The sequence below is a fragment of the Cnephaeus nilssonii genome (genome assembly GCF_951640355.1).
Source record: "Cnephaeus nilssonii genome assembly, chromosome: 12".
Classification (NCBI taxonomy): domain Eukaryota; kingdom Metazoa; phylum Chordata; class Mammalia; order Chiroptera; family Vespertilionidae; genus Cnephaeus; species Cnephaeus nilssonii.
In genome coordinates, this window is record NC_137083.1 from 53824604 (window position 1) to 53843904 (window position 19301).

Sequence of the window (19301 nt, forward strand, 5' to 3'; positions counted from 1 at the left end):
ACAAAACCTTTGCCCCCCGCCCCGACGTGGCAGACCCCTCATCCATCATGGGTGCTGCCAGTGTCCATAGACTGGGCCCATTACATGGACTCCAGTTTGGGGTGGGGAGTGGACTCAAGGTTAGCAGACCAGCAGTCAAAGGATTTCAACTGAGCTCCCCCCCTCAGGACTGCAGGAGGCCACGTCTAGGGAGGTGGGGAGAGGAGTCACCTGCACACAGCCCACACCCAGCACCTGTCTGTGTAGCCCTAAGAGGCAGAAATTATCATCCAGCTTGGCAAGATGAGGAGATGGAGGCTCACACAAGTTCAAAAGCCTGGTAACCCGGGGTTTGGGTGTACCTGACTCCAGACCCATCAGGCTGCCTCAGCCCCGGTCCTGCGACTGTTCAAGGGCAGGGGTGTGCCAGTGCCCAGCACTGTGTCTGGACTGTGTGGGCACCCCATCCATGTTTGCGCAAGGGGAGGGCGAGTGAACAGAAGTGGGAGAGCAGTGCACTAAGGGCTGGCCCGGGGCCCCCACGCAGCACCCTGGAGAGCACCCAGCCTGGCCCACAAGCTCCCCTCTTCTGACAGGAGATGGGGCACCCAGGGAACACCCAGGAGACCCTCAGAGGATGGCAGAGGGGAGGCCCTCACAGGGGCTCAGACCGCAGATCCTAAAACACCTGAGGGAAAGTCCATAGGCCCCAGAGGCTGAGCCCCCAGGGACCACAGGCATCCAGGGTGGGGCTGATGCTGCGGGGAGCCGCTGGAGGAGGCAGTGCCAGAGGGAGCATGAGACCCAGAGACAGGCCAGGTAGGAGACAAGGCTGGGCCGAAGGTAAGGCACTAAGCAGGGAGTGGGCTCCCAGGGGCTGGAAGACCCAGTGTCTCAAGAGAGATGCCGGGCTATTTGCTGCCTCCCTTACAGGTGGTTGGCCCAGCCACAGCTGGGAGGAGGAAGCAGAGGTAAGCCCAGGCGTTGAAGGAGACCGCACCACCCTGAAATGACCTTACCCATTGGGGACTAGAGTTAACTTGGGACAGACCCTGCAGAAATCTTACAGATGAATGAATGGAGAAATACAGGCAAGAGGAGTGAGCAACTTCAGGAAATGCGGTAGGCTGGAGGGAAGCGGAGAGGGGGAGGGTCACGGCCAAATCCAGCAATGCTACGCACCTGGAGACTATTTCAGAGCGAGGGGCTTGCCCGCCGCGATCCCACTCAACTCTCCTCAGCCTGCAGCTCCAAGATCCAACATCTTTGCCTCCTTTGTCCCAAATCACCACCCAGGCACCCGCCTTCCCCTCCGGAGTCCGCACCCCCTGCTCACCAGCCTTCGGGTCAAACACCAACATGCAGATCCCCACCTTCCCCTCCTCCACAAGGCACCGCCCCTGCCAGGTGCCGGTTATGGTCCGCCCCACCCCCACCCCCACTGCCCACTTTCCTCCTGACCTGGCCTTGGTCTAACCCCCCCACCACCACCACCCCACCGCGACACCACTGCTTTTCCAAGAACAAACCCACTGTCTCATCCTATGCTCTAAGTCTCTCTATGGCTCCTTCAGACAAAGTTCAAACTCTTTGGCTCGGTCCTCCTGACTCATCCCCTCACCCGCCCCCCCCACCCCATTCCTGGTGTTCATGAGTTCAGTTCCCCACAAGGGACAGGCTGGCTCTGGCCACTTGGCCCCTGACCATGTCACTCCTTGCGCCTGGCACGCCCTCCTCCTCCCCGGGTCTCCTGCGAGGTCACCTACCCCAGGAAGCTCTCCTTTTCCGACTCGCCCTCCCTAAGGGTTGGGTGAGCCAGACTCTGGGTTTCCCCAGGGGACGCTGCCTAGGTCCTCGGCCCTGGAACTGGGGTGTCGGGAGTATGAGAAGCCTCCTGAGGACCGGTCCTCTGTCCTGCCGACTCCAGCAGCTCCACAGCACGCACCACCAGTGGCCAACACAAGTTTTCTAGAACTCATGAACGTGGAATCCATTTTCCACTTCGCTCACTGCCCGCTGGCCAGCCGGGGGTCCTCCACCTCTCCCTCCCCAAGTGGCCCGTCCCCACCAGGTGCCCCCCTTCTCACTGGACACTGGCAACACCTCCGGGGTCTACAGCTTCCCTCACTTTGCCCAAAGCGTTTCCGCTGCCACACACAGTCCCCCCTCATGCCCATCAGGTGAGGAGCAGACACTCATGAGCAAACAGGCTCCGAGTATGGAGCCTGCTCCCAAGGTCAAAAAGTGAGTGCGCTGCAGAGACAGGGTCAAGGCTGTAACTATGGGGGGTCCCCAGTGACACCCCTCTCCCCGCAATGTGTCACCTAATTGCCCCAAACCAATCCTCCGGATTCCAGAGTCCCACTCGCCGCCCCCGCCCCCACCCCCGTCCGGGACCCCAGCCAAGGTGACTCTACCCGCCTTCCTGTCCCCGGTCCCCGGTCCCCGGGTCAGGGCAGGCAGGGCCGCTGCACCTTACCCTCCAAGGCCGCCTTCCAGCTGGTGCTGCCCTCGTAGCCGGAGCCCGATCGCCGCAGCAGTCCCTCGGGGCCGCGGGCCTCCGCCTCCCCGGGCGAGCGCGGCCTGGGCGCGGTGGGGGCGGGCGCGGGGCGGGCGGCGGGGGGCGGCGGCGGCCGGGCCCGCGCCGGGGGCTCTCGGGCCGGCTCCATGCCCGGCGCTCCGCCCCGCCGCGCCCGCGCTCCTGCGCCCGGGTGCGGGGCCCAGCCCCACGCGCACTCGGCGCTGCGCGGACCCTGCGGACCCCCCAGGCCGACCTCGGCGGGCGAGGGCCGCGGCTCGCGCTGGCAGGGGCCGAGCCTGGCTCCCCGCGCCGCCCGCTGCGCCCGGTGGCTGCTGCCGAGCGCGCCTCGCCGGCCCTGCCCGCCGCAGCCTCCGCGCACCGCGGGCGGGGAGGGCGGGGAGGAGCCGGGGAGGGCGCGCGGGGGGAGGGGGAGGCGAGGAGCAGTGACGCCCCCACCCGCAGCCTCTCCTGCGGGGAGGCCAGGTGCTACGAAACGAGGAGCGAGGATCCTAAACGCAGGACACCTGGCTTCTAAGCCAGCCCCACCTCCAGCCTCCTTCCTGTTGGGCTCAGTTAAAAGGAAGAAAAGTTTAGGGTCCACGCGGTGCGGCTCCGAGGTGAGGGGCTTTGCTTTCCTCCGGGCCGTCCTGGCGCCTGAGCAGAGGGCGGAGCTGGAACTTGGCCCCGACCCTGGACAGCGGAAAGGACAGAATCCGGGAGCACCGGGAGGGCAGGGGTTGGAGGGGACACGGGGAGCAACATTTCAGATTCGGTTAACATTGCACTAAGCGCCAGGAACTTCTATGAATCAGCTGACGAGCCCGAGCTGGTTTGGCTCAGTGGACAGAGCCTCGGCCTGCGGACTGAAGGGTCCCAGGTTCGATTCTGGTCAAGGACACATGCCCGGGTTGTGGGCTCGATCTCCAGCAGGGGGGGGATTAATCAATGGTTCTCTCTCATCATTGATGTTTCTATCGCTCTCTTCCTCTCTGAAATTAATAAAAATATATTTTTTAAAAAATAAATAAATTAGCTGACGATAGCCCCAGTTTAGGTCGAGAACTGGAATTAAAGAGGCCAAGGGCAATTCTGAAGGCCGCACCATCAAGTGTGTGGGTGGCCGCTCTCCCCCGCCCAGCCCAGGGCTCCTTCCCCACCCACGCACTCTCCCCCCCACCCCACCCCCACCCCCACCCGACCCCCAGCCTCACTTGCTGCTGCAGGCCTCCAGCGCTGAACGTCTCACCTGTTTCCTATCTCATCTGTGGCTCCTGATCCTCAGCTCCCCCTGCTCTCTCCCCCCACATCCAACCACCCGTCAACAATGAGGAATTCTCCCTTTTAAAGTCGGGGTCGGCCCATTTCTTTCTGTTCCTACAGCCACTGGCCGAGTGCAAACCAATTTCATCTCTTATCTGACCTCAGCAACAGCCACATGAGGTGTCTCAACTCTTCTTCCCTCGAATCCAGCCCCTCTGTCTGGGCACCGAGGGATCTTCCTAAAGTGACAACCTCACCCGTTGCCTGGGCTCCCTCTGCCTGTGGGTCACCGGACTGCCAAGCCCCTCAGGGTCCTAGTCCTGCTCACAGGCCAGGCTCCGTCTCCTCTACCCCTTCTCTGCTGGCCCCAGACACACCCACTCTGTTCTGTCTTTCCTCAGGCCTCTGACACTCTCTCCCCTCTGCCCCAAACATGTTTCCTCCTTGGCCTCCTCAACCCCTCCCTGCAGCCCCTGGAATCCCCGTTTGCCCATCTAACCTCTGCTGAAGCTGCAGATGGCACATCCTAGGACACTGCATTCACTCAGATTAGGTTCAGCTGACAATAAGAGAAAACCCCAATAACAGCGGCTAAAGTAGAAAGAAGTTTACTTTTTCTCTCATAAAAGAAGTCTGGCCCTGGCTGCTTTGGCTCAGTGGTTGGAACATCGGCCTGCAGACTGAAGGGTCCTGGGTTTAATTCCAGTCAAGGGCACATGCCTGGGTTGCGGGCTCAATCCCCAGTAAGGGGCATGGAGGAGGCAGCTGATCAATGACTGTCTCTCATCACTGATGTTTCTATCTCCCTCTCCCTTCCTCTCTGAAATCAATTTAAAAAAAAAATTTTTTTTAAGTCTGGAGGTGGTCAGTTCAGGACTGAATTGAGAGCTCAGAGGTCTTCAGAGACCCAGGCTCCTTCTCTCTTTCTGCTCATCATCCCTACCATGTACATCCATCTTCAAGATTCCCTCATAGTCACAACATGGCCGCTGTAGTTCCAGCCATCACACCTGGTACCAAATCGCAGGAAGTAGGAAGGACGAAAGGGCTCCTTTAGAGAGCTTTTCTGGAAACCCAGTGACTTCCTCTTATCCCTCACTGACCACTTCTCTCTGCCCGGAGTCTGGGGAGTGTGGTGATGTTTAGCGAGAGTCCTTGCCACGTCCCAAAACGCAGGAGATCTGTTAAGCCAGAAGGGGAGAAGGGATTCCATGCTCAACCAACAGTTTCTACATCAAAAGCTTTCTGTGACTCAAGCCTGTGTCTGGCACCTCTCCTTTGGGTTCCCAGGACACCCTCTCCTTTCTGACCATGGCCCACACCTCACCCTATTGTCACTGCTCATCGCCCCAGCCAGATGGTCAGCTGCGTGGGGGCAGGCACGGCTCTATCCCCTGCTCCTAGCCACTGCCTGGTTGGAACACAAGACCTAAAGCTTCAGATGTGGTCACATAGACGCACGGAAACATCAAAGGCGTTGGAGCAGGGACACTTCCTGATCGTCACATGCTTCAGAAACAGCAACTGTGGCATCAGGTGCAAGGCTGGGAGCAGGAGGACAGTGAGGAAGCTCCTGCAATAACCCATGGAGGTAAGCAGTGACATTACATAGCACCAAAGCCCTGGCGGTGGCCCTGACCTGAGCAGCATCCCAGGGGCCAATCCGCAGCCCCGAGGACCTGATCAGAGGTAAGGACTCAGCTCCCAGAGTCCTCACGTGCCCTTATTGGCTCGCCTGCTCCCACCAAAGCTTCCTGGGATCACTTCCCAGTCAAACTACTTGCACTTTATCCCCAGGCCAGGGTGTGCTCTGGTGAAACCCCAACGAAGACAATGGCAATCGGGGCTGTCTACATCGAAGGGACTGCTGCAGTCACCAAGAGAGGCTAGGAGGTAACCCCCCACCCACCCCCAGACACCCTGCCCTGGCTCTGAGAGAGCACAGAGTCTTTGAGGGGGCCCTCCTCGGGCATGTGGGTGGCAAGGCCGTGGCCGCTGTACCCTAGGAGCAAGCAGGGTGCGCTGCCCACCTGGTGGGCACTCAGCTTCGTCTGACAAGGGTGGAGCAGGAACCAAATCCCCTGCTATCGGATCCCTTTGGTTCCACGAGACACCAAACATTCCCCAGGGAACCCCCACATCACGTAACTGGTAAGGAGACCTAACAGATACTTGATCAGAATTGGGGTACACTCTCCCAGCTTAAGAAGCAGAGGTCTGGGAAGAGCTCACCCTTTCCCTGGCCAGCACCACCCTTCCCTTTGCCCCCTGGGCATTGTTTTAACCACTTTCTGACACACTGCATGTCCCTTTCTCTAGATGGCTCAGCCCAGGTGAACCTGTGTGGCCCTGTCTCAGGATATTGACTCAGTCTCCTTTTCTAAGAGTTAGGTAATAAGAATTCATTCGTTCAAAGGAAAAATACCAACATTCCTTTTTCTTCTTTTTTTCCCCTTTTTTTTATTAATCCTCACCCAAGGATATTTTTCCATTGATTTTTAGAGAGAGTGGAAGGGAGAGAAAAACATCGATGTGAGGAGAGACACATTGATTGGTTGCCTCCCACACCCCACACCCCACACCTCCCCCGACTGGGGCCAGGGATGGAGCCTGCAACCGAGGTATGTGCCCTTGACCGGAATCAAACCCATGACCCTTTAGTCCGAGGAGCCAAGCCAGCTAGGACACCTTTTCTTCTTTTAAATCAACTTAATTTTAACTGTAGGTCACCATCCTATTCGGTGATAGGAAATTCCATCTCAGATTTTTAAAAATGTTTTGATTGTGATAAAATTCATATAACAAAATGCACCACTTTAACTATTTTGAAGTCTACATTTCAGTGTCTTCTAATATGGCTCACCATGTCGTGCAGCCATCACCATTATCTAAGTCCAGAATGTTTCCATCACCCTAAAAGAAACCCAGCACCCATTAAGCAGTCCCTCCCCGTCCCCTCTCCTCCAGCCCCTGGCAACCACTAGTCTACGTCCTGTCTCTATGGATTTGCTTATTCTGGACATTCCATAAAAATGGAATCACACAATATGTGGTCTTTTGCGAATGGCCTCTTTCACTTAGCGTGTTTTCCAGGGCCATCCTTGTTGTAGCATGTGTCAGTCCTCCATTCCTTTTCACCTCAGCCCATTTTGAGGGTTCCTGCCCTTCCCCGGTTGCATGAGAACCCCCAAGGTTTAAAAGAGAAGTCATGGCCCTGGCCAGTGTTGCTCAGTGGATAGAGTGTCGGCCTGCAGACTGAAAGGTCCTGGGTTCAGCCGAAACCGGTTTGGCTCAGTGGATAGAACGTCGGTCTGCGGATTGAAAGGTCCCAGGTTCGATTCCGGTCAAGGGCATGTACATTGGTTGCGGGCACATCCCCAGTAGGGGGTGTGCAGGAGGCAGCTGGTCGATGTCTCTCTCTCATCGATGTTTCTAGCTCTCTATCCCTCTCCCTTCCTCTCTGTAAAAAATCAATAAAATATATTTTTAAAAAACAAAAAAGAAAAGAAAGGTCCTGGGTTCAATTCCCGGTCAGGGCACATGCCTGGGGTTGCGGGCTCTATCCCCAGCGTGGGGCTTACAGGAGGCAGCTGATCCATGATTTTCTCTCAACATTGATGTTTCTATCTCTCTCTCTCGCTCTCTCTTCCTCTCTGAAATCAATAAAAATATATTTTAAAAAGAGAGAGAGAGAGAGAGAGAAGTCATGGATGACACCTATTGTCAAATCAGCATGTCCCTCGGAGCCCACAGGTCCTGCTTCCTGCCTGTCATGGGATATGGGGTCTTGGATGGTGCTGAGATTCTGGGGCCAGAGTCCTGCCCTCCTGGCCACGCTGTCATGTGGCCTCCTCCAGGGGCTACCATGGAGTGGTGGTGGGCCCTACTGTCCCGGGGGAGCCCCCAACCTCTCAGGCCTTCCCAGGCAGGGACTCCCCCTCTCATGTCCGCACTTCCCCAAGGCCCTCTCCCACCCCCACCCTCTGCAGGACGCCCTATCTCTCTCCCCTTTCCCTTCCTCTCTGAAATCAATAAAAATGTATTTTTTTAAAAAAGAAAAGCCAGTCCTGGCCCAGAGACTGGCTTCTGGAGGAGAATGACATCTCAGTAATGACCCTGCCCAAACCGCCGTCTCTGCATTAGCCCTCTCCCTGAAGGGTAGCAGGACCGGCAGGGGACGGAACACAGCTCCACCTTAAGGAAAAACCCCAAATCGACAAAAATAAACACGGATGCTCTGATTACAAAACTAATACATAGGCTGTTTTCATGCAAACAATAGATACATTTTTAAAACAACTTTTCTTTAGAGTTTGGTATATTATACTAGTATGTGCTTCTAAGCACTTTTTAAGTAAACTTAAATACTTGTGTTTTTTTTTAAACAAAAGTGGAGTTGATACAGTGACTGTTGTAAGAATAAGCCCTGTTTCCTGTAGAACTAAAACTATTTCCATTTTGAATGGAATAAAAATACAGCCTTTTTTTTTTTTTTAACATCCGCATATCCGTTGGTTTGGCTTTGGAACCCACGAAGGGAGCAAGTTTCTCTGGAGCCCCGCCCACCCCTCATTCTTTCTGTGGATGACCCACAGGCGGCGCAGGTGGCCCGGGAGCCTCCCCTGACGTCCTGGGCAGGGGTTCCGGCACCTGAGCCCGCACAATCGCGGGGCAGAGAGCATTGACGTCAGCCTGAGGTCTAACCGTGTTGCAGAAAATTCGCTCGCGATGCCCTGTTCGTGCCTCATGAGACTCATCCGCACGCAAAACCTTGGACTGGGGGCTGTGGCGGGCAGGACTGGGAAGCAATTCCACGAGCTTCCAAACACATTTCGAGACACTGGATTGCCTTCGGATCCTGCGGCTCGCGCGCTGCTCCCAGCGCACCGGCGCCACCGCGGCCGTGGCCTTGAGCCCGGGGTCTGTGCCTCCGAGGCCCCTGACCCTCCGGCGGGTGTTCTCTTCCCCTCCCTCAAGGCTCAAGTCCTGGTCCCAACAGGTTCCCCATCCTTGGCCAAGTGCCACTGGCTCCTGCGCACAGCCTGAGGCCCCGGGCAGGGGGTCGGGACCCTGCTCTTGGCCAGGGCAGGACCTGCCCTCCAGAACCGCCCCCGCCCCCATCCCTGGGCTGGCGGACAGGAAAGCAGGCCCCCTTTCTTCAGCCTCGCTAGTCTTTGAGAGGAAGGGAGAGGGATAGAGAGTCAGAAACATTGATGGGAGAGAAACATTGATCAGCTGCCTCCTGCACACCCCCTACTGGGGATGTGCCCGCAACCAAGGTACATGCCCTTGACCAGAATCGAACCTGGGACCCTTCAGTCCGCAGGCCGACGCTCTATCCACTGAGCCAAACCAGTTAGGGCCAGCCTCGCTAGTCTTGATCCCTCGAGGGACCTCGCCTGGGCGAAGAAGGTTCCCGGTCCGCGGTTCCTGGGGGCCTTAGGCGGCCCGGCGTGCGGCGGCCTGTGCCGCGTGGCTTTGCCTTTACAGGGTCGCCATCTAGTGGCAGCAAAATAGACTGCTACGTTCTGACCTGAAGGCGTCTAACGGGCAACTTGAGGAAGGCTCTGGTTTGGGGGGACTAGGGAGGGGGAGCCCTACGGTGGGGAGTGGACCCAATTCCAGACCCTGTTGGGGAGGAGGGTTGGTGGGCCCCTCCACAGAGGAAGGGCGTTCTGGTCCAAACATCGCCACGGGCCTCCTGTTGGCAGTACCCTCGTTCTTTCAAAGCGGGAAGCCTGTGACCCCCCTGACCTTGGTTCCAGGAGCCCCCACTAGGCATAAGACCTATCTGTAAGGCTGCTGCTTAGGAAACCCCACTATTAGTTGGGGGTCAGTAAGGTGTTCTGGGAGACCGTGCACCTGTTATGGACCCCGGAGACAGGGAGGGGAGGGCAGGCTCCTAGGTCTCCCCAAGAGCTAACCCCATCCCAACTGCTCCAGGCCCGACCCAAGGAGCAGGTATATCCCGCAGCTCAGCAGACATTCAAGGCAGGTGAGACGCCTCTCGCCCTTTAGACACCCCGCATCTTTACTCCCTGAAGCCCCCACAGTGGCCTCACGGAGGGAAAGTCACCCCTTCTAAGGGGATCACGTCTGTCCACAAGCACTGGGCTCCGGGGGAGATGGCCTCCTCCCTCCTGTGTCTGACGTTGGGGTGAGGGGAGAGGGAAAGACGGTTCTCAATAGGCACCGCCAATACGCCCTGCGGTGAGCCTGGCCTGCATGCTGGGGTTCCGTGCACCGAGAATGCGGGGCACTTAGCACCTTACCCACCGCTCTGGGCTTTTGCTGCATTCATGGGCGACTGGACAAATCCCCCACCCATTGGGACAAGAGTGTGGATAGAGGCAGAAGCAGATGCGATCTGAGGAGAGAGCGAGCAATCAGCGCTGCCCTGTGTTTATGTCACACAGAGCCTGCCCGGGGGCGCCATTGGGAGCGGGAATAAGTGCAACCCTTATCTGATCACAAAGCCGCCACTGGCAAGGGGCTGTGTGCTGGAGGAGGGGGTGCACTTTTCTTTCCTTTTTTACAGAGAGGAAGGGAGAGGAAGAGAGAGTTAGAAACATCATGAGAGAGAAACATCGATCAGCTGCCTCCTGCACACCCCCCACTGGGGATGTGCCCGCAACCAAGGTACATGCCCTTGACCGGAATCGAACCTGGGACCCTTGAGTCCGCAGGCCGACGCTCTATCCACTGGGCCAAACCGTTAGGGCAGGGGTGCACTTTTCAAATTCACCTGCTCTCTACGAGCAGGGCCCTGAGTTCTTCGGGCCGTGCCTCGCTGGTGTTGCTAATTCTCACAAAGGCCTGCAGGGAGCTCCCAGACCCTCCTGGGAGAAAAGGCTCCTGCATGGAGCCCCAGCCCAGGTCTCCTCGGCTCCCCCTCAGCTCCCGTGGGCCCTGGCTCATTTCTGTATTCATTTGCTGGGGTGGCTGTAACCAAGTACCACAAACTAGGTGGCTTAAACAACAGAGTGTATGGTCTCACAGTTCCGGAGTCTGAAGTCCAAGATCAAGGTCTTGGCAGAATTGGTTCCTTCCAAGGGCTGTGAGGGAGAATCTGTTCCATGCCTCTCCCGATATCTCAGTGGCCAGAGAAGCATGGGTCTGTGGAAGGCCTGGCCGACCCCGTCAGTGTGACTGTCATAGACCTCGCAGGAGGTTGCCCCTACAGGTTTGAACGTATAAGCTTTCTTAACCATCACGATGAAGGTCTCCCTAAAGTTAACAATAGCGTAAATGCCTGTTCTAGTTTACATAGTCTGCTTGCAGCACTGTTACAGTTCTGGCTGGAACTCAGTGTTTAATTCTTGAGCAACGCAGCCAAATTGGCTCCCAGGCCATCTGAGCCACGGTTTTCAAGTCTGTTGCATGTAAAAGTCATCCAGAATCCCAGTTTCAAACCCTATGAGACAGGTGAAACTGCTCCCGAATGGCCTATGAAAGCTTCATGGGCAAAAACACAATGCAATCAATGAGCCAGCTGGTTAGAGCTTCACCCTGCAGACCAGGAGTTCATCCATCGCTGCTCATGGGTGGGCTTCAGGGGATCTGTGACCCCTGAAAACTGAGAACTGCAAAATGTGTATATTTTACTAGGGAGAGGGCTCCCCGCTCGTTAGAGTCACAAAGGGATCTATACAAAAACTCCCATTCACTAACAGGTCTTTATGGTAAAACAGTAAATTTAATTTTCTTCCAAGTGTAGAAGTTCATCAAGAAATTTAGAATTGTTAGCAATGGGAGCAAGACCTTTCAACTTGATAATGGTTACTCCCAATCTGGACCTTGACACTCCTGTCCAGGTTATGTATGTAGATTTATAATGGAGAATGTGCAGGCTAGGTTCTTATGGTCACAAAACGGCATATGATGTGGTCCCTGGTGGCCTGGGGTCTCTGGTGGGCCCCCAGGAATAGAAGTGTCTATTTCTTTATGGAGAAGGGCGGACCTTGATGGAGTCCATGAACTTGGTCCAAGATTGTTAGAGATGTAAGATTCTTCCTCCAGAAGTTTGCCTTTATAGACGGCTTTGGTTTATGTCAGCCAGAGCTGAATGGCAGACAACTTCTACAATGTGTATAATTAGGACAAAAACTGGTCCAACTCACCTCTCTCTCTCTCTCTCTCTCTCTCTCTCTCTCTCTCTCTCTCTTTCTCCCATTGGTTTGATCCTCATCCACCAGGGCCCAGCAGAGAGGCTCTTGACCAGGGTATCAGGGTATGCGTTCAAGTGCAGGCTGTGAACTCCTAAGCCCAAGGAGTGCCACGCACCTAGCCTCTGAGGGAGCATCCCTGAGTGGAGCACTCACCGACCCTGCTCCGACAGCAGTAAAGTAACAAAGCTGATGTGTAGGATTAGTCTGATTTAAAGTCAGCCATCTTTCTGACAGAGAACCCTAAAGATTGCACCAAAAACTACTAGAACGGATCAATGAGTTCAGTCAAGTACCAGGATACAAAATTAATATTCACAAACTGGTTTCATTTTATACACCAATAATGAACTATCAGAAAGAGGAGTTAAGAAAGCAATCCCATTAAAAATTGCATCAAAAAAAATGAAATACCTAGGAATAAATTTAACCAAGGAGGTAAAAGACCTATACTCAGAAATTATAAAATGTTGAAAAAAGAAATTGAAGAAGTTACAAATGAACAGAAGTATATACTGTGTTCATGGATAGGAAGAACTGACCTCGTTAAAATGTCCATACTACCCAAAGCAATCCATAGATTCAATGCAATCCCTATCATGATACCAATGTCATTTATCACAGAACTAGAACAAATAATTCTAAAATTAATATGGAACCACAAAAGACCCCAAGTAGCCACTGCAATATGAGAAAGAAGAACAAAGATGGAGGGATCACAATACATGCTATCACTATAGTACAAGGCTGTAATAGTTAAAACAGCATGATACTGGCATAAAAACTGACATATGGATCAATGGAACAGAAGAGAAAGCCCAGAAATAAACATAAACTTACATGGTCAATTAACCTATGACAAAGGAAGCAAGACTATTCAATCGGGTAAAGACAGTCTATTCAATAAATGGCATTGGGAAAACTGGATACATGCAAAAATAATTAAACTAGACCACCTTCTTACATCATACACAATAAATGTAAATGTATTAAAGACTTAAATGCAGGCCTGAAACCATAAAACTCCTGGAAGAAAACATAGACAGGAAACTCTGACATTCCTTTTAATAAAAATTTTTCTGATATACAGGTATATCCACAGGTTAGGAAAACAAAAGGAAAAAAAATGGAACTACATCAAATTAAAAAGTTTTTGCACAGCAAAGGAAACCATCAACAAAATGAAAAGACAGCCTATGGAATGGGAGAAGATATTCACTAATAATAAAGGGTTAATATCCAAAACTTTTAAAGAACACATACAACTCAATACCAAAACCCCCCACAACAATCCAATTAAAAAATGAAAAGATGTTCAACATCACTAATCATCAGAGAAATGCGAATTAAAACTCCAATGAGGTACCACCTCACACCTGTCAGAATGGCTATCATCAATAAATCAACAAACAGCAAGTGTTGGAGAGGACGTAGAGAAATGGGAACCCTTGTGCACTGTTGGTGGGGTTGCAAATTGATGGAAAACAGTATGGAGGTTCCTCAAAAAATTAAAAATTAAATTCCCTTATGACTCAGCAATTCCACTTCTGGGTATATATCTTAAAAAATCCAGAACACTAATTGAAAAGTATATATGCACCTCTATGTTCATTGCAGTGTTATTTACAATAGCCAAGATATGGAAGCAATCAATTGACCAGACAAGCCATCAATCGACAATTGGATAAAGAAGATGTGGTTCATATATACGATGGAATATTACTCAGCCATAAAAAGAATGAAATCTTACCACCACTTGTGACAACATGGATGGACTTAAAGGGTATTACGTTAAATAAAATAAGTCACACAGAGAAAGACAAATACTATATGATTTCACTTATATGTAGAATCTAAAAAACAAAATAAACAAAACAGAAACAGAATCATAGATACAGAGAACAAATTAAGGGTTTTCAGAGAACAAATTAAGGGAGGGAGGTTAGGGGACTTAGTGAAAAACACAAAGGGATTAAGTACGAATAGTTAAAAAGTACGGTAGTTAAAAAATAGTATTCAGTGAAGTCTCTGAAATGAATAAAAATATATTTTAAAAAAATAGTACAGCATAGGAAATATAATCAATAATCCTATATAATAAAAGCCTAATATGCTAAGTGTCCAACTGTTAGTTCAACTGTTCAACCAGTCGCTATGATGCACACTGACCACCAGGGGGCACATGCTCCAACCGGTAGGTTAGCTTGCTGCTGGGGTCTGGCCAATCCGGACTGGGCGAGACAGGCTGGACATGCCCTGGAGCCCACCCGTGGTCCCTCCCCGGTCCCAATCGTGCACTGGTGGGGTCCCTTGGCCTGGCCTGCGCCCTCTTGCAATCCGGGATCCCTTGGGGGATGTTGGAGAGCTGGTTTTGACCCCATCACCACAGGCCAGGCCGAGGGACCCCACCGGTGCTCGAATCCATGCACCGGGCCTCTAGTACTATAATAACTATGGTGCCAGCTGGGCACTAGACTTATCAGGGGATCACTTTGTAAATTATATTCAGGTGTACTATCAAGTTGTACTCCTGAAACTAATATAAAATAATATTGAATGTCAACTGTAATTGAAAAAGAAAAAAAAAAACACAAATAAATATAGAAACAAGTAAAAAAAAAAATAGGTAGCCATCTTTTTTTCCTATAAACTCATTACCAAAAAAAAAAAAAAAAGAGTTATTTTCTGCTTCTTCCTCTTTAGAGGACAGTTGGACCTTTTGTCCTGAAAATTGAAGTGTTCCTAGACCCAGGGAAGAGTTTAGTGTTTCGTTTTTAAAAGCCTAGTGTCATAAAATAATCATACACAGGAAGTTGAGGGTAGCCATGCGTTACTGCGTGGGTCAGGCTGTCTGCTCACACACGTTAGTTATACTCACAATCCTAGCGCACTGCAGTTTACAGGAATGAATTCTAGGGGTGGAGCTCCCAGCAAGGAAGGGTCTGCGTTTTGACTTGCAGAGAGCAAGCAGCTGATGACTCAGGGAGATGTTTTTCTGCCCTGTTAGGGCTCTTCCTTAAGTCTCCTTGGGTGAGCACGCACATATCCAGGTGGAATGTTTTCTCAATCCCTGTTGCCGCGGGGGTGTGGCTGGAGGGACTTGAAAGTGAAGCCCAGTTGGCTAGGTAACGGGGTTGGCACCTCCACCTTGGCCCCAGCCCATGACTTGCATGGACCAGACAAGCCAGAATCTGGAAATGAAACCTCTAGGAAACCAAGATGTAGGGGAGCGAGATGCAGGAAAGAGGGAGAAGAGACATGTTTTGGAGTCAGAGACACATGAAGGCATCTTGACTTTCCCATCTTAGAGTCACGTGATCTGGCAGGTTACTCCACCTCCCTGACTCTCACTTTCCCCACCTGTAAAGTAGGCATTTTCATGCCTTCCTCACAGTTATTAGGAAGAGGAAATAGACATAACAGCCAAATGCAATGTATGAGACTTGATTAGATCCTGGTTTGAAAAAATTGGGGAAATTTAAATATGACTTCTATATATCATCCAGCATGGACTGATTGCTCATTCCTTGGTGTGAGAATGACACTGCACTTAGGTAGATACGTGTATTCATAGAACATACATGCTGAGTATGTAAGGGTGAAATTTCTCCAGGTCTGTAGTCCATGCAAATGTTTCATGGAAATAACCACAAAGTATGTTTGTTTGCATGAAGATAAAGACAAAGCAAATACAGCAAAATGCTAACTGCTGAGTCTAGGTGGAGGGTATTCAAGTGTTTTTTTGTGTGTGTTTTTTTAATATATTTTATTGATTTTTTACAGAGAGGAAGAGAGAGGGATAGAGAGTCAGAAACATCGATGAGAGAGAAACATCGATCAGCTGCCTCTTGCACACCCCCTACTGGGGATGTGCCCGCAACCAAGATACATGCCCTTGACCGGAATCGAACCCGGGACCCTTGAGTCCGCAGGCCGACGCTCTATCCACTGAGCCAAACCGGTCTCGGCTCAAGTGTTTTTATTCTTTTAATTTTTCTTTCTTCCATTGATTTTTACAGAGAGTGGAAGGGAAGGGGAGAGACAGAGAGAGAGAAACACTGATGTGAGAGAGACACATCGATTGGTTGCCTTCCTCATGCACCCAGACCAGGGACAGGGATCAAGCCTGCAATTGAGGTATGGCCCTTGACTGGAATCAAAGCCAGGACCCTTCAGTCCAAGGGCCAATGCTCTATCCATTGAGCCAAACTGGCTAGGGCTCCTTTCATTTTTCTTAATGCTTAATATCTGTCAGATAAAAATTGAGGGGGAGAAATAATAAAGACAAGGTATGTCAAGCACCCCCACAGTGCCCTGTTCAGCAGTTTTTATTTCACAAATATTCACTGAGCCACGGGAGTGACCAGCCAAGAACCAGGGATGGGCATGCCAGATACCATTCTGTTCTGGAGCTACGGTAATGATTTCTAGAGGGCCAGAGACAAACATGAAATAATAAGACACATATGTGCACAGGTGGCTGAAAACAGTGCTGAGTGCTATGAAGTCCAGGCGAGGGCCAGGGAGCTGGGGGGTGATAGTGCCATCCTGGCTTGGGTGCCTCTGAGCAGGTGGAATGTGAGGATGGACTGACCATGCCAGGGAGCTGGCCATTCAGAAACCCCCCTCCTCGTTATCTGTGTCCAGGGGCCCTAGAAGGTTCCAAATGCCAGGGGTGGGCATGTTTGTTTCCTCTTTGGAGCAACCAGCCATGGTTTAGTTTATGCTCTTAGAACGCTTTGGTCTGTTTAGACGCCAGATACCATCACCTCCCTGAACCAGTGAACCCTGGTTCCTACTGAATCATTTCCTGGAACCAGCGGGTGACCTGGAGGAGGCCCAGTGGCCCTGCACACAGCCCTGAGACTGGAAAAGACCCTTCTCACAACACAGTTAACAAATGAAAAGAACTTCAACCTCATTTATAATTTAAAAATGCAAGTTGAAATTTCATATTTTCACCCAGCAGATTGGTAAAGACTAAGAGACTGATCATTTCAAGTGCTGGCGAGGCTGTGGGGAGCAGCCCGCTCTCTTGTGAGTAATTGGGTCATTGTGGCATTGTCCGTCGGAGCGCCCTTCAGCTGAGCAGCTCCATTTTAATTAATCTATTCTGCAAATAGCATCAGAGATGTGGTTTCTTTAAAGAAATGTGCAAGGATGGTCACTGGATTATAACTGTGGCATTTGCAGCATTGCAGCAATTACGTCACCAAGGGAAACAGCTCGAATGTGCACCAGAGGGAGACAGCTTAGATAAACTAGGTCTAGGTTACATGTCATCATGAGGGAAGTTTTGGAAATAAAAAACATATGCATATCCTAACAATATAGTTCAGGGTATGCATGGAGAAAGGGCCAGGAGAGTGTACACCGAAACATTAGTCGAGGAGCGCTCTGGGGCATGAAATACTGGGGACCTTCACTTTCTACAGTGTGCATTTCTGAAATATTTAAATTTTGAATCACAGGCAGGTATTGCTGTTGTGGCAGGAAAAGGGGTTTTAAAGAGAGAGAAAAGGATGGAAGAAAGAACTGCAGGACCTACCTGCTCTTTTTGGCTAGCCAGGGTCTGGAGCCCCTTGTCACCTTTGGGCGATTCACCTGCGTGAGGGTTCACCACCGTGGAAGCCGTAAATGGCCTTGGAAGCTGTGATGCCAAGGAAGGCACGATGGAGACTGCTCCAAAGCCTGGCGCTCATCCTGAGAGAGCCCCAGGGGGGCCAAGGCAGTGGCGGTTGGACTTGGGGTTTTTCCCACTGCCAATCAGAGTGGTGAATGTTATGCTAACTTAAAGCAGAAAAGCCCTGCCCGGGTAGCTCAGGTGGTTAGAGCATCATCCCAATATGCCAAGGTTGCAGGATAGATCTCCCGTCAGAACCCATACAAGAATAAACCAATGAATGCATAAATAAGTGAAAGAAGAAATCAGTGTCTCTGTCTCTCTCTCTCAACTCAATAAATAAAGAAGCCCTGGCCAGTGTTCTCAATGGTTAGAGCATTAGCCCACACATGGAGGGTTGAAAGCTTGATTCCCGGTCAATGGCTCATATCTGGGCTGCAGGTTTGATCCCCTGCATCATGTCATCATGTGGGAGTCAACCAATCAATGTTTCTCTCTCTCTCTCTCTCTCTCTCTCTCTCTCTCTCTCTCTCTCTCTCTCTCTGTCCCTCCCTTCCTTCCACTCTCTAAAAATCAATGGAAAAAATATCCTCCAGTGAGTATTAACCAGAAACAAACAAATTAAGGTAAAGAGGGTAGAGTCCTAGAAATCCAGAGTTGAACAAGCAATCTTTTTTTTTTTTTTTTTAGACTGGGAGGAGAGGGAGAGAGAGAAAAAAAAAAAACATTGATGTGATCAGCTGCCTCCTGCAGGCCTTCTAACTCAGGCATGTGCCCTGACCAGGAATGGAACCCACGACTTCTTGATGCACCAGAGGACGCCCAACCAACCGAGCCACGCCGAAAAGGGCTAAACAAGCAATCTTTAGGAAGGGCTGAAACTAGAGAGACTCCAGGGACCTGGGGACAGTCTGTGGGCCTCCTCTACAGAGAGCTGTCCTACTGAGACTTGTGACAACTTCCACCTTTGGGTATCTCACTCAGAGCAAGTGCCAAATTCTCACGAGGGAGATCTGCATGGCACAGCTGAGACAGCGATGGTGAAGGGTGGGGATGCAGAGACCACCTGAGTCGGGAGAGAAGTCCCCAGGGCAGGCAGCCATCTGGACAGGTGACTGGTATTGGTTTCCTCGGGCTCCCATAACAAACGAATGACTTAAAAGACAGAAATGTGCTTTCTCACAGTTCTGGAGGCTGGAAGTCCAAGGTCAAGGTGTCAGCAGGATTGGTTCTTCCTGAGGGCTCCAAGGGGGAATCTGATTCACGCCTCTCAGAGGTTCCTGGGGTAGGGTTGCCAGAGTTAGCAAATAAGAATGTAGGAGGCAGCCCTGACCGGTTTGGCTCAGTGGATAGAGCACCACCGGCCTGTGGACTTAAGGGTCCCGGGTTCGATTCCGGTCAGGGGCATGTGCCTTGGTTGCAGGCACATACCCAGTAGGGAGTGTGCAGGAGGCAGCTGATTAATGTCTCTCTCTCATCAATGTTTCTGACTCTCTATCCCTCTCCCTTCCTCTCTGTAAAAAAAAAAAAAAAAAAAAAGAATATAGGAGGCAGGTTAAATTCTAGATAACAATTTTAAAATATAAGTATATCCCACACAACACTTAGGACATACTTATAAACACAAACACACATACAAAACCTCTTGTTTATCTGAAATTCAGATTTAACAGATTGGCTTGCATTTTATCTGCCAATCCTACCCTGGGGCTCTTGATAAAAATACCACTGACCTCATCCCCTTGTGAGATTC

At 51.4% G+C, this 19301-nt stretch overlaps 1 protein-coding gene across 2 annotated transcripts in view; it reads right to left on the reverse strand.

The window, feature by feature from the left end:
• CLEC2L (C-type lectin domain family 2 member L) overlaps positions 1 to 19301 on the reverse strand; it is a 37261-nt gene that overhangs the window by 17084 nt on the left and 876 nt on the right. The window contains exon 1 of one of the 2 annotated variants that reach the window (XM_079785548.1): positions 2459 to 2815. The exons of the other annotated variant lie outside the window; for it this stretch is intronic. Within the exon in view, the coding sequence (XP_079641674.1) occupies positions 2459 to 2648 (190 nt within the window). The 5' untranslated portion in view covers positions 2649 to 2815. Of the gene's footprint in view, positions 1 to 2458; positions 2816 to 19301 lie in introns of those variants that run through there. 2 annotated transcript variants of the gene reach the window in all.